This window comes from Dasypus novemcinctus, chromosome 4, assembly GCF_030445035.2.
Source record: "Dasypus novemcinctus isolate mDasNov1 chromosome 4, mDasNov1.1.hap2, whole genome shotgun sequence".
In the NCBI taxonomy this organism is placed as follows: Eukaryota; Metazoa; Chordata; class Mammalia; order Cingulata; family Dasypodidae; genus Dasypus; species Dasypus novemcinctus.
This window is the reverse complement of record NC_080676.1, coordinates 88,995,095-89,010,382: the sequence shown is the minus strand read 5'-3', so window position 1 is coordinate 89,010,382 and position 15,288 is coordinate 88,995,095. Positions and strand designations below refer to the sequence as shown.

Genomic DNA, 15,288 nt, shown 5'->3' with positions numbered 1-15,288 from the left:
TTTTTTTCACTTAATCTTAAAGAAGCTTTAGGTTACAGAAAAGTTACAAAGAAAATATAGGGCATTCCCCTATATGCAACCCCTACCTCTCTCCCACTCTCCCCTTTTAATAACATTTTACATGCGTATGATACATTTGTCACAACTGATCTACAAATATGGAGCATTGCTGCTAACCATGGTCATCTTTACTTGTGATTGGTTTGTTGAGGTCTTCTCTTTCTTCTAGGATCCTTATGGGTTATGTGTTTCTAGGAATTTGTCCATTTTTTTTATGTTGTCCATAATTTTGTCATAAACTTATTTATAGTATCCTCTTATGGGCTTTTTTATTTCAGTGGGGTCAGTGGTAATATCCCTCTCTCATTTCTGATTTTATTTATTTGCATTTTCTCTCACTTTTTCTTTGTCAGTCTAGCTAAGGGTTGGTAGTTTTTTTGATCTTCTCCAATAACCAACCTTTGGTTTTGTTGATTCTCTCTTTTGTTTTGCTGTTGTTGTTGTTATCAATTTCATTTATTTCTGCTCTGATCTTTATTATTTCTTTCCTTTAGCTTTGTTTGGGATTAGTTTGCTATTCTATTTCTAGTTCCTTCAGGTGTGCAGTTAGTTCTTCAATTTTAACTCTTTCTTCTTTTTTAATGTAAGCATTGAGGCTATAAATTCCCTCTCAGCACCACCTTCGCTGAGTCCCAATGGTTTTGATATGTTGTGTTCTCATTTTCATTAATCTCAAGATATTTACTTAATTATCTTGCAATTTCTTCTTTAACCCACTGACTATTTTAAGAGAGTGTTGTTTAATCTCCATGTATTTGTGAATTTTCCCTTTTTCCATCTATTATTGATTTCCAGCTTCATTCCATTCTGATCAGAGAAAGTCTTTTGTATAATTTCAATCTTTTTAAAATTTATTGAGACTTGTCTTGTGACCCAGCATATGGTCTATCCTGGTGAAGGATCCATAAGCACTAGGAAAGAATGTATATCCTGCTGTTTGGGGGTTTAAGGCTCTACAAATATACGTTAGATCTAGTTAATTTATCATACTGTTCAAACTCTCTGTTTCCTAATTTATCCTTTGTCCAGATGTTCTAGCCAATGCTGAGAGTGGCATATTGAAGTCTCCAACTATTATTATAGAGACATCTATTTTTCCCTTCAGTTTTGCCAGTGTGTGTGCCTCATGTATCTTGGGACACCCAGGTTAGTTGGGTACCTATTTATTATAGTTGTTTCTTCTTGGCGAATTTCCCCTTTTATTAAAGATAATGTCCTTCTTCATCCCTTATAAATCTGTTTTGTCGATATCAGTATAGCTACTCCAGATCTTTTTTGGTTATTATCTTCATGGAATATCTTTTTCCAATCTTTCACTTTCAATCTGGTTGTGTCCTGACATCTAAGGTGAGTCTCTTGTAGACAGCATATAGATGGCTCACATACTTTTTTATCCATTCTTTTAGTGCGTGTCTTTTGATGGGGAATTCAGTCCATTAACATTTAATGTTATTACTATAAAGGCATTTTACTTACTTTTCGCATTTTATTCTTTGTATTTCCATTGTCATATCTTATTATTATCTGTCTTTTTATGCTCTAACTTACCCTTCTTAATAACCTTCAATTCTGTACTCTCTTCTCCAAGTCTCTCACCCTTTTTTTTCCTTTCAGGTTGCAGGACCCCTTTAATATCTCTTGTAGATCTGATCTTTTATTAACAAATTCTCTCAATTTTTGTTTGTCTTTGAAGACCTTAGACGCAGCCCCATTTTTGAAGGACAGTTTTTCCAGGTACAGAATTCTTGGCTGGCAGGTTTTCTCTTTTAGTACCTTAAATACTTTATACCACTATTTTCTCACCTCCATGTTTTCTGATGAGAAGTCGACACTTAGTCTTATTGAGGTTTCCTTTACGTGATGCTTTGCTTTTGTCTTAGTGCTTTCAGAGTCCTCTTTATCTGAAATTTATCATTTGAATAGTAGGTGTCCCAGAACAGGTCTGTTTGCATTTATTTTGTTTGGGGTGCATTTTCCTTGGATATTGTTATTTATGTCTTTTATAAGGTTTGGGAAGTTTTGGTCATTATTTCTTCAGGTATTCTTTCTGTCTATTTTCCATTCTTTTCTCCTTCTGGGACACCAATAACATGTATATTTGTGCATTTCATGCTGTCATTCAATTCCCTAAGACCCTGTTCCTTTTTTGAAATTCTTTTCTCTCTGTTCTCCTGTCTTTTCTAATTCAATGTCCTGTCCTCAACATCACTAATTCTGTCTTCTGTCAGTTTAATTCTGCTGTTATATATCTCTCATGTATGTTTAATCTCATCCATTGTGTCTTTCATTCTCATAAGCTCTGTTACTTTTCTTTGCAGGCTTTCAAATTGTTCTTTATGCTTTCCCAGTGTCTTCTTATTATACTTTATCTCTTTAGTTATATTTTCCTTCAACCCTTTGAATTGATTTAGGAGATTTGTGTGATTAGCATTGATTAGTTGTCTTAAATCCTTTATCTCTACAAGACATTTGGTTTGTTCCTTTGGCTTGGCCATCTCTTCCTGTTTCTTAATATGGCTTGTAATTTTTTTCCCTGATGTCCTGGCATCTGAATATGTTGGTGAATTTACTCTGACAGTGTCTCTTTCTTACCTACTCGTTCACAGCTCTTCTTTGATTTTTGGTTTAATTTATTCTTAGTCTTTAAAATTGTCATCTTACATTATCAAAATTGGGCTAGGGACTCGTTAATAGGGTACAGATTTTCTCTGAGGAGTTTGGGCCAAAGAGATGTAAAAGCAGTTTTTCTCCTTACAGTTCCTAGCTGTCCAACAGATGGCATCTGTCAGCAAATCTTTCCACAGAAGTGTTTCTTTCAACCCTTGCTGGCCGGTGATTCTGGTCTGGCTAGAGCCAGGGTTCAAAGTGGGCTCTGCTGGCCAAATTCACTAAAGAGAAACCACTCTCTGCACTCCACCACACCCTCCCTCTGCCCAGAAAGGAAGATGTCTACAGTAAGCCACAGGTTTTATCCAGGCTGCATGCCTTGAGGGTGGAGAATGGGTACTATTCCCAGCCTCCATGGAGGCTTAATAATGCATGTTTGTCATTTCAGCTTCTTTGTCTCTCTATCCCTGGCCCTCTTGTGTGTTGTGCAGCATTGTCCTGGTTCTGCTGACTCCCAAAGCAGGTCCCTCAGACTGTTTTTTGTCCTTTCCCCACTGTTTTTGTGAGAGACTTGAGCCCTGCCTGTCTATTCCAACACTATCTTTCCAGAAGTCCTGATTTATCTTTGTCCAGTTTTTCCAAAACATTCTATCAGTTTTCATAAAGACAATAATCATTTTAATTCATAATTTTTCAGTCCATGTAGTCATTCAAATATGTAATTATAATTATGAGGTCACCTGGCAAAAAATACATGGAGAAACAAAAATATTTTAGGAACTCTTCTTGAACAAATAATTCACCTGGGAGCAGAGGCACTTGGATAGAGAGTAGCCTTCTAGCCATGAGCATTCAGCTCTGAGAATCCATTGGTGTTTCACACTAGGGAAACAGTATCAGTTAAGTGAACTTCTACTGTGTTACACTGATTAAACTCTAAGAAGCAAAGTCCTCTATGCAGAATCAGTGAGCATTTGTAAGAACTCAGGTACTCAGCTGACTTCAGGGTCATTTATGAAGATTTATTTTCTTTGTTGGGAATCTACCATTTTCCAACTAATCCTCAATAATTTTGACTTTCCCTAAAACTTTACCTTCAATAACTAATTGGTGTATTTTCCAAATGTAAGATAAGGAGTATAATTAATAGTAAGATTTTGGCAGTATTCTTATATAATCTGCAACAAATGTCTCATGATAATGTGAGGTGTTGGTGGAGGGTTGATGTATGGGACTCCTGTATAATGTTATGCATGTTTGCTTTGTAAGTTCACAACTTTTACTATACACTTATTGTTTATGTATTTTCATATATAAATCATATAAAGATAATAATAATAGGGTGGGTTGGGGGAAAATACTTTGGTTGGTGGTGATGTTTTGACAGTGCTCTTTAATATTTAGTTTAAAATGTTTAACAACAATGTGGGGTATTGGTGGTAGGGTGAGTTAGCAGAGTCCTGTACGATGCTGTGTATGTTTGTTTTGTAAGTTCACAACTGTTGCTGTACACTTATTGTTTATGTGTGTTTATGTGTGAGTGATATACTTCAATAAATTTTTTAATGAAAAAAAAACACTAATTGTTTGCAATAGGGGCCGTTTAGCATAAGTGTTTGTTTCCATAGATTCTTTTTTCTCAATGTCATTATTTGAAAATCTATAGCTGTCAGAATTGAAAACTAAAGGAACTGTAGATTATGTCACTGCCTCATTTATCCGTGATATACAATAATTGGTTATAGAATGATTTTTTTTATGAATTGGGCAACCATTTTTCACCTTTTATCTGTTCACTTTCCATTCTGTTTCTTTTCTGCTTCTTAAAGTGTACAGCTGTACCTTCAGAAAGTCAAGTGACCAGTTCACAGTTTCTGATCTCACAGTATAGGGCTATGCTAACCCCATCACTAAATTCTAGGTCTGGGTGTTTAAAAATTACCTGAACTATAGCATGATCTTGTGCATAGGTGTGCTGCTATGTAGACTGATCTTTGCATTTAGCAGTTAGTCAAAAAAAGAAGAAAAAAAAGACATTGTTATGACTTTGCAAACTATGAAACACTGTCTAAAAGATCATGTTTTCCTTGCCTTACCAGCCAGCATTTTGCTGTGAAATGCTTTGTGATTAGGTTATGGATCTTTACTGGCTCATGAACTCATTGAAAGGTTTGGCAAAGCTTTAAAGGATTTCCTGGGGAGGAGAATTCTGTATAAAAGATTCAGCACACACTGTAAGAATTCACAAGTTCCTGAAGCTATCCATATACTTCCTGGCTCATGGACACCAGGCTAAGAATCACTGCTTATAACTTACTTTATAGCATGATCATGCATGAGTTTACGCTGCCAAAGGACTGAGATAAGCTCTGGAGGAGGTTTAGTGAAACTTGTAGGTTGATGGGAAATCTACAAAAGGGAGAAATGACTCATTATAAAAGAGATTACAAATGCCAAATTTGAGAAGCACAGACACTAACAGGTTTCTTTGAACTTGAATGATGGGGAAGGCCAGCAGAAATACTTGATTCAACCAAGTACTTAAAGGTCTGTTTGAGTTTAGAAATAATTGATAGGGGAATTAAAAAAAAAAAGTAAAATTTTGTTTTCGTCTTTGGGCAGGCGGCATCTAAACTGGATACAGTGGGCATCCCTCCTAATTCTGTTTTTATCTATTGTGGCTCTGACTGCAAGGACTGAAACTTCACAGCATAACTTGGCAGGACATGGATTTCATCATGATGCTTTCTTCAACCCATCCAATTCCTGCCTTCTTTTCAGAAGTGAGTGTTCCAGGAAGGACAATTGCACACCAAAGGAATGGACTTTTTCTGAAGCTAAGTGGAACATGACAGCCAGGGTTTTCAGTCACATCCGCCTTGGCTTGGGCCATGTTCTTATTATAGTCCAGTGTTTTATTTCTTCAATGGCCAATATCTATAATGAAAAAATATTGAAGGAAGGGAACCAGCTTACTGAAAGCATCTTCATACAGAACAGCAAACTCTATCTCTTTGGCATTCTTTTTAATGGCATGACCCTGGGCCTTCAGAGCAGTAACCGTGACCAGATAAAGAACTGTGGGTTTTTTTATGGCCACAATGCATTTTCAGTAGCCCTTATCTTTGTGACTGCATTCCAGGGCCTCTCGGTGGCTTTCATTCTGAAGTTCCTGGATAACATGTTCCACGTCTTGATGGCTCAAATCACCACTGTCATCATCACAACAGTGTCTGTCTTGGTCTTTGACTTCATACCCTCCCTGGAGTTTTTCTTGGAAGCCTCATCAGTCCTTCTCTCCATATTTATTTACAATGCCAGCAAGCCTCAAGGTCTGGAATATGGACCTAGGCAAGAAAGAATCCGACATCTAAGTGACGGTCTTTGGGAACGTTCCAATGGGGTAAGTTGTAAGGATACTGCTTTTCTTCCTGTTATTACCAACTTCAAAATGTGGTTATTCCAGAAAAGAAAATCAGTATTTATTTATAAAAGAATGTATTAAATATCCATGACTTTTAAAAATCTATCAACAAACATTTATTGGACTTGCTGTCAACGAACATTTATGTAGTTATTCCAAATATCCGCCAGTTATAATGGTCTGTCAGTCACATTAATAGCAAATTAATTAATAATGATCTTTTGGAGAGTCCATTAAGGAGTTAAATAAATGTTTAAATGAAAGATGAAATGGACTACTCCTATTGATCTAGCTTTAGAAGTACAATTTTCATGAACACACAAAATGTGAAATATTTCACACAATGAAAAATTCACTCTGAGAAAATTAGTCTGTTGCTTATTAGAATTCACAGTGGAGCTTACCTTGGTGTAATGTGCCTGAAGTGGAGATACTACAGTGTCTTAGGATGAAAAAATCTGAAACTCAGGTTTCAAGTACCTTTTGCTTACCCATGGTGTAATTTAGAAGTCCTCTATTCTTTCCTAACAGGCTGATAACAGTTTGGCTTATTTTTAAGTAAAAGAAATAGCAATGTAGATAACAAGATCTATTTTGTACCTAATTCTCCAACCTTCAGTCATTTCCCTCAAGATCAGTAGAGGGTGCTCCTTACCTTTGCTAATACTGTTAACTTTAAGATGTGATTATTGGCTACATTTCACTTTTTTCAGTACCTCAGTATACTTCTAAAATTAACTTTCAAAGAACTTAAGTATTTATTTAATTTCATTTGACCAGGTTACATTAATTGTTTAAAGAAGGAAGACCCATGATCTGCTGGTAATTATTAAAATGCTACATTTCTACTTTCGTTTAATTAATTACTGATTTTATATGTTTCCATTTAGGATGGAGAGGAACTTGAAAGACTTACCAAACCCAAGAGTGATATTGAATCAGATGAAGATACTTTCTGACTGGTACCCAAATAATTGGCAGCTGTTACAAACCTAATTTTCTCATTTTCAACATTTGTAATATTTATCATTTCACTTTGATAAACTAAGATTTTAAAATAATACTTTTTGCATGCATCTAACCACTCCCTAAATGGTCCCATCCAAGGTTTAGAGGTCCCAAAGGCTAACAAGTTCTAAGGAAATGACATAACAGTAATAGTATAGAGACTGCAACTATTGGCTGGTAGTTGACAAGTCAGTAGGATATAGTTGTAGATTGTTTTTCTTGTCTTCCAAGGTTCCAAAAAACTTGCAATAATCACATTAGCTATACCCTATAATTATGCAAATAGAGATGAGTTTACTAAATATTAATAATTATGTAGTTCTAATTTGCATGCCAATTTCTTCCCTTTTTTATAATTGTAGATAGCACCTAGCTTGACCCTTGAATTTTGAAGCCCTAGAAATAACTGCAATTAAAAACAATGATGGGGAATTTATGTGGCTCCAGTACTTGGGTACCTACCCCCCCACATAGGAGGTCCCAGGTTCAGTTCCTAGTGCCTCCTAAAGAAAATGAGCAGACACAATGAGCTGATGCAATGAGCAGACCCAATGAGCAGACAAAACAAGCAGGGAGCAGATGTAGTTTAAGCATTTGGGCACCCACCTCACACACGGGAGGTTCTGGGTTCCATTCCCAGTGCCTCCTAAAGAAGATGAGCCAACAGCAAGTAGACACGGCAGCAGACAATGAGTAGACACAACAAGCAGGCACAGTGAACATACAAACAAGCAGACAATGAGCAGAAACAACAAGCAGAAAGACAAGGGAGCCATCTTGGGATGGAGGGCATGAAGCAATGGGATTGTTTCTAAAAAATTTGGTTGAAGGACCTAAATACCTGGTTACACCATAGATTTGGGGTGACATAGGATATACTAATTGTTTTGCTGAAGAAACTATTTTTCAAAAACAATATCTCAGAAATTTAATTTTCAAGAATTCATGGGCAATTTGACTTTTAGTGATATTTTTTGATGTTTTTCTACATGACTAAGCTTCAACTTAAATGAAGTTTGTTCTCAATCACAGTTAAATATTGTACTTTATATTCCTTGAACAAACAATGCTATTGTTTTTCCTTCTGTATAGGCATCACACAATCTTGGCCTCATTACTCTTTCATGATACATTTTGGAGAATTTAAGAAGACATTTCACTTTATTGTTACCTAGAGCTTGAGACAATTTTATGTTTTTTGTATCATATGCTTTTCCCAAGAGTTGAGGTACTAGCTTTGGAATCATACCATATTGCCAGTAAGACCTATGCCTGAGAATTCCGTTTAAAAGATTTGCTTTGCCAACAAGTATGGGCTTTTACCAAAATGTAAATAGTATTACTCTAAAAACAAGAATGCCAGTAACATATAAAGCATTTTACAGTAATAATATTCCACACTTATGAGGACCTGATACCTTTTGAGGTTCTTTTGCATGCAGGAAATTGACTCTGTGAGAGAACTCAGGTGATAATTTAAAGTGAGAAAAGAGAGAAGTGACTTTCCCAAGGTCATGGAGCTGACTTGTGAGAGGAGAAGAGTAGACTTTAGCTAATGGGCCAGTGTGTTTACGGGTACTACATAGTTAATGTGAACTTTGAGGTTTCTTTCTAATGCAGCCTATATCCATTTCGTCTCTTCCCCTGATTTTCATGCAGATGAATATAAAATAATACTGTTATATAATCCATCTGTGATATCCAGAATGATATAACTGGTAAGAATTGGTGGGAAATTTGCAATTAAAACAATTATTAAACCTGTTTCTTGTATTGCCATTTTGTGATGTGAGGTGGGATGTGGATCTCTTAATTTCAAAACATCAAATGAGGCAAAAAACCAAACCTCTTTTAAAATTTTCTCTCAGTAAATCTTGACTTCTGAGAGTAGCTGTTCGCCTTGTAGACATTCCCATCAGAGTTCCATGAATCAGGAAAATTACATTTACTATGGCAATTCATTTTAAAAGTAAGGAAAAGAAGGTACCAAAGAAATCTTATTTTTAGGAAATGTTACACCCAAAACATTTCACAGAACAGATAAAATTTTAAAAATATTACTTACAAGCCATCACTTAACAGAATATATTAAGTAGCAGATTCCACTAGTGCACAGAGATTGATTTTCTTGTTTACAATTACTCTTTTCCCACCCTTCTTTATAGAAAGTATTTGTTTCCCAAAGTAAGGTTTACTTGTGTTAATTTACCTCCTAATGAGAGAAAAAGAGAGAATATGTGTGAGCAAGTGTACACGCTAGCCTGAAAAGTTCTTCTGTGGATACACCATAGTACTTTGTGGGTACCACTGTTTTAAAAGGAGGTGAGAGGTGAATGGTGAGAGGTCTATAACCTATATCCCATTATCTTAGGTACTCCTGAAATCAATGGATTGTATAACCTGGAGAGAAGAACAGTTGTCATGTGGAAAAAGAAGTGACTTCCTACTCCAGGAAACAAAACTACAGTGAAAATTATAAAATAACAGTAATTCTTTCATTAGAAGGGAGACTCTCCTCTAACAAATGATACTTTCCAACAATAGAAAAGTCCTCTCAAAGGAATAGTAGAGAGTGAGTAGTAAATTCTCTATCATTGAAGTTTTAGGGAGAGAGAATGCCATTGTGTTTTAGAAGAAAATCCTTCATTGGCATTAAAGTTGAACTAAGTGATTTCTAAAGTCCCTTCTTGTTCTGAGATTCTTTCAAAGCAGTTATGACCTGCAACTAATGAACGAAATTTTCTCCCTTGGTGGTTTCTGAATAGCCTTTGGTTGGCCACAGGTATGATTTATAATGCTATTACCTGTTTTCAGCTCTGCCATTAATCTTGGAACTTAACTTCTGTCCAGGAATGTGCTTGATTCTATGATTAAGCAGGAATGTGACTGTTGGTTAGAGAGGGGCTGATGACTTAGGCCCAGGATTCCCAAACTTTGGCCAGATGTATCCTGCTGCCATAGGTTTTCAAAGTCCATGTGCAGAGGGCACACTCAGGCAGACTTACTCTACAATTCTAAGGTTTTCTTGCTTCTGAATGCCATGTGGACTCCCTGGCACTGGTGAATAGGACTAGACTGTAGAGCTTCCAGAAATTCTTTGCTCTTCTGTGCAGGCCCAATGAACTTGACCAAATACAGGCAGTGTTCTCCTCGGCTCCTTTCCACTTTGCTTATCTCCTGATTTTTCCCATAAATTTTTAGCATTTTAGAGGGAAGACAGGTCAGAGAAAGTCAAACTCAATGAAGAGTGACTCTCCCTTCCTACAGCAGTGTTTTGGAAATTTGAGTACTATACATTCTCTCTTTAAAGGAAAACAAAAAATATTTTCACAAATCTCCCTTTTGACATTTTTTCTATATATTTTACCATTATTTAAATATGTACAAACACGAATTCTGAGCCTCTTCCAGTTTTTATATGAAAACCAAAATGAACTTCAAATTGAAGTACAAACAAGACTATAAAACCAATATATTTTAAATTCAAAGAGGAATTTAATAAGGTGATCTTTTGGTCAAATCAAATCACAATAAACCCTACAGCATCCCCACAGAATTTTGGCCCTCACCAGTTGTTTCATTTGTTTCAAACATCATCACTGTCTCTGCCAAGGTAACAGAAACCTGCTGATACTGCTACCGATACATTTAATTCTGTGTGAATTTTCAATCCATGTCCCTAATAATCCCACAAACATGTGGCATGGGTTAAGCTGCCCACTCCACTGCCTTGGTGCCTGGAAAGATTTAAAAAGCATCAGTTTTATGTGTTCTCTAATGTTTTGAAAGAACTCACCAATAAAATTGCCTATGCTTGACATTCTTTGAGGGACTTTTTTTCACAATATTCTCTATTTCCTTTTCTTTATAGTTCCCTCTTGATCATTATATCTTGCTAAATAACTGACCATCCAAATTTTCAAATGTATTTGCATAGGAATTTTTTAATCATTTTCTTATCGTCTTTAATTTCCTCTGTTACTGTAGTTGTATTTTCTTTGTCATTCTTAATTTTGTGTATGAATGGATTCTCTGTATTGTTTATTTTTTAAATTCTTGCTAGCTGTTGCTAATTTTTACTTTACTAAGGTTTGTTTTATGTTCTGTTTTCCTAAGTTTTATTTTATGTTTTTTTTCTTAGTTGAAATTCATTTTCTTTCCTGTTAATGAACGTGCTTATTACTAGTCGGAACATTCCTTGACTTTGAAACGTAGTTCCTTATCATTATTTTCTAACTATTGTCTTTTGAGTGAAGAGTAGTGTGATTGAGGTTTTTATTCATACTTTTATTTCTAATTTTCACACATTTTGGTTAGAGAATGAGAACTGTACTATATTTTTTGGAATTTATGAATTTATGAATATTTCCTTTATGACAATTTTTATGTATTTCATGGACATTTAAACAGAAGGTATGCTGTTTTTTCTTAGTACAGAATTTATTATTACAGGGCATCAGCCACATTTTCATATGTCTGATGATTTTTATTTTATAATATAACACTGTTGTTTTTTGGCACAGAAAGTTTCATGCCAGTTATATCTTAACTGACTTACATATGTCCTTAATGATTAAAAAGTTAACCCTTTTCTCATTTTATATGGTTTAAATTCTATTTTGTCCAGTGTTACTACTGATTTTAATATTGTTTGTACATATCAGAATACAAACATGAAATATACATATAAATAAATGACATTAGTATTAATAATATCGCCTGTGCATGAATTCAAACTTACATTGTTCTATATCCAAGTATGCCTAATTCCCGGAAAGCCAATTAAGTGATATAGGCTCTATAGGCTTTGTATGTTCACAAAGGATGCAGACTGAATGTGTATTCAAACTTAGATCCAGAGGGAATGTGGGGGATATGTTAATTCAAAACCTTTCTGGTACTCAAACAAACACTTAAAACTCTAAGAAACTAACAAAGATCTTTTTGCATAAATGCGCTGTTTGACTCCCCGCACCTACATCCTCTGTATGAAAGGGACCCAGAAATCCTATTCAGGGCTGAATTTTTTGGACAGGAGTCTGCTGGGCATGGCTGATTGTAATAAACTTTCCTTCTCAGAGATTTCTCGCATCCTGACCTTCAATATTGCGATCACCCGACTTTTCTCTGCCGCAACATTAATGATGTTGTTAATGTTACACTGGTAATAGAGCTAATATTAGTCACATGTTAATATTAATGTTGGTAATATTGGCATCAGTAATATTATTACCTGCACATTTTTAATTGAATTTTTAGGTGTGTTTTGGCTCATCTTTTATTGTGCAATGACTTTTTGAGAAAGTTGCTATGATTTGATATTTCAGATCAATCTGGAAGTTTCTTTTGATATTTAAATTTTATTTCATTTGCATTTCTAATCTGTTTAATTACTAGTAATTAATTTTGCATTTTTAAAAGCAATCTTAAACTCTTAAATTTATCACCTTCAAAAATTAAAAAAATAATTGCCAACTCCTTTCAGTGAAAGATGAGGAATGTAGGATAATTCTATTTCCTTCCAACTCCCAGTATTTCTTAAGTGCTGACAACTTTATCTAGGTCTGTTGTATATCCTTTATTCTAAGACTTATATTTATATCACATTACAGTCTCTGAGATTTGAATATTTTCAACAACTGCATGTTAAAATAGCTGCAGCCTGGAGCTAGTAAAGAAGTTGCCTTTGTCTGCACATGCAGGAATTTAGTTTTTATTCCTTTTGCATGAGTGGATAACTACAGCTTCTTTACATTTCAGTAAACAAACCATGTAAGAACCATTTGAGGAGACATTAAGCATCTTGGTTGTTGTCTGAAAATTTTCCTTTGATGTCTCCTGGTAAAGTCAAGAATGTGGTGCCAGCATCACATTTCACAGGAAGGGTCTCTACCTTGGAAGAGGATCCTGGAGACAGCAGAGAAACATTCTTTTACAAAATGCTGTATCATCATCAGTTCTCTCAATGGCTCAGAGTACTGTCCTGTGTAGAAAACCTCAGATGCTTATGATTTGAGTTAAAAAGTGATTCAGGAAATTGAGGCTATAAATGGAAAGATGCTTTGGTAATAATAGCTTAATTTATTTAGTTTATATTTTCCTTTTTTCTGTAATCATGAGAGTAATACATGATAAATAAGTCTTTAAAATTTATTTAAATAAATATGAAATAAAAATTTAAGTCATAAAGTATTTAATTGACCTTGTGCTTTCTTAATAGGACATAAAATAATGGTACCTCTTAGAATTGATGCTGTCCATAAAGTTGGTGAAATTTGGAAGTTCCCTCTTTACCGGGACACTATTTGACTGTCACCTCTGAACTTATGCTAGAGGGCTGGAAACTGCTTCAAAGAGGAGGAAAGGCCATATAAAATTGTAATTAGAGTACCCTGTGGATGTGTGCTTTCCTCTACATTGGTTGAAATTCCTGCTTGGAGGTCCATTTCCACAAACATAGAAGTAGTATCATCTATTTCTTGTGAGGAGGTAAATATCACTTGAATTTTAGTTTGTTCCCCTCTTTTAGATTAAGCCTCCTGCTTTGGTGTGAAGTCAGTGAAGTGCCTTGAGTGCAGCTTTCTTTATAACTGCAAAACTGACTACTAGAATTTTCATTTTATACTTATGTAATAGTTTATATATTTTTATATTTAATATGTTATGGACATTTAACATGTTATATATGATTTACTGTATTTTTTCCTGCCCTGAAAAGATTTCCAAAGTTCACATATCTGAAAGGACTTCCCATACGCCATACAGCATAGTCACATAAGACTTTAAAGGCAAAGGATACAGTGCAACAAGAGAAAGAGCATGCAGGCAAGCTTGGGGGATCTAAGAGACATCTCATGCATAAGCTTCCCAAGGCCCTTGTTTGAACACATGGATCATACTCTACATCTCCAGCTTGAACCACCCACAACTGTATGAGGAATCTTAGGTTTGGGAGAACTCAAAGTAGAAGTTCCTAGCAGGGTTTTTCCTGTCTCTCTGGGCATATAATTAAGCCAGGCTTACTTAATCTGGTAGGCCAGTTACCCCATTAGTAATGAAACTGACCCTGGGGATCACCAGAATAGTTTTGGACTTTGAATAGCACATCATAAATCCCACAGTTCTTATCTAGGCCAGGAGTCAAAAAACATTCTGGCGTCCCCAAAGATAAAAATTGAGCTTTACCCATCCAGCTATCAACCAACTCAATTCTCTGTATACCTTTACCTCCAAACCTTCCTCCAATTAGGAAACTAATGGGTCAGAAGGTTTAACAAAAGAAGAAAGGGATAAAGGCAGGACATAGCTTTGTAGCTTATCTTTGACTTCAGCCACAGCTGATCTTGGGATGAGCAATAGACAGCAAGTGCCTACCTCTTATCTTTCCTATTGCTCTATTTCCCCAAGTCAGGTGTGGTAAATATACACATATTTCTCAAAGTTTTTATTATGAAATTAAAGCTATTCCCTAGTTTTAATCTTGATGTTTTCTTCTATAAATTCAATACTTTTTGTTCATTTTGGTTCATTGCAGGGAAGGGGTAATATTTATGAACTAACACTAGTAACATCATCTTTCAGGGATACCCAAACAACTTAAGTGTGAAAGAGATACGTTCCCAGGGAAAGCAAGCAATGCCTGGACTGTGAGTGTCCAAAGGCCATTGACCAAGATGGTGGTGGAGCCAATGTGAAATACTTGTTTAAATCATATGGAGCCCAAAGGGAAGAGCAATGTAATAATTCCAGCCTCTAACAGGCAAAAGGACTATCGCTTACCATCTGTTCCCTGCCCGTTCTCCTCACTCCATTCTTAAATGGACTACCATTGATTATTCACATTACAATTATCCATGTACATGACTGTCCTCGACTAGTCTGTGAACTTCTGTACATGGAAATGTCTTTTTCATTTTTATGTTCCCAGTTTCTAGCTGAGTACACAGAAAATAGTAGAAATACAATAAATGTTTGAGTCATCATATAATTTGAGTCTACCCTACAAGTTAGTATTCAGAATCAAGAACTAGAATGACCAAATGACTCTTTTCCTGTCAAGGTTTTCAACTATTCCAGACCAGGTCTTGCCAAATTTGGACACATTCCTGCTTCTACTTACCCTATTCTAATTCAGCTTTTCCAAAACACTTCAGGTCAAGAAGCAAACCAAGGATAGGAAAGAGGGCTGA

General features: G+C 35.5%; 1 protein-coding gene across 2 annotated transcripts in view; it reads left to right on the top strand.

The window, feature by feature from the left end:
* The window catches only part of SLC35A5 (solute carrier family 35 member A5), a 46,930-nt gene extending 38,067 nt beyond the window's left edge, over positions 1 to 8,863 (top strand). Inside the window, exons 6-7 of one of the 2 annotated variants that reach the window (XM_012518429.4) lie at positions 5,290 to 6,070; positions 6,982 to 8,863. In XM_012518429.4, coding sequence (XP_012373883.2) covers positions 5,290 to 6,070; positions 6,982 to 7,050 — 850 coding nt within the window. In that variant the 3' untranslated portion in view covers positions 7,051 to 8,863. The remainder of the gene's footprint in view (positions 1 to 5,289; positions 6,071 to 6,981) is intronic. The other variant, XM_058295850.2, reaches the window with a different exon arrangement.
* Positions 8,864 to 15,288: the final 6,425 nt, after the last annotated feature.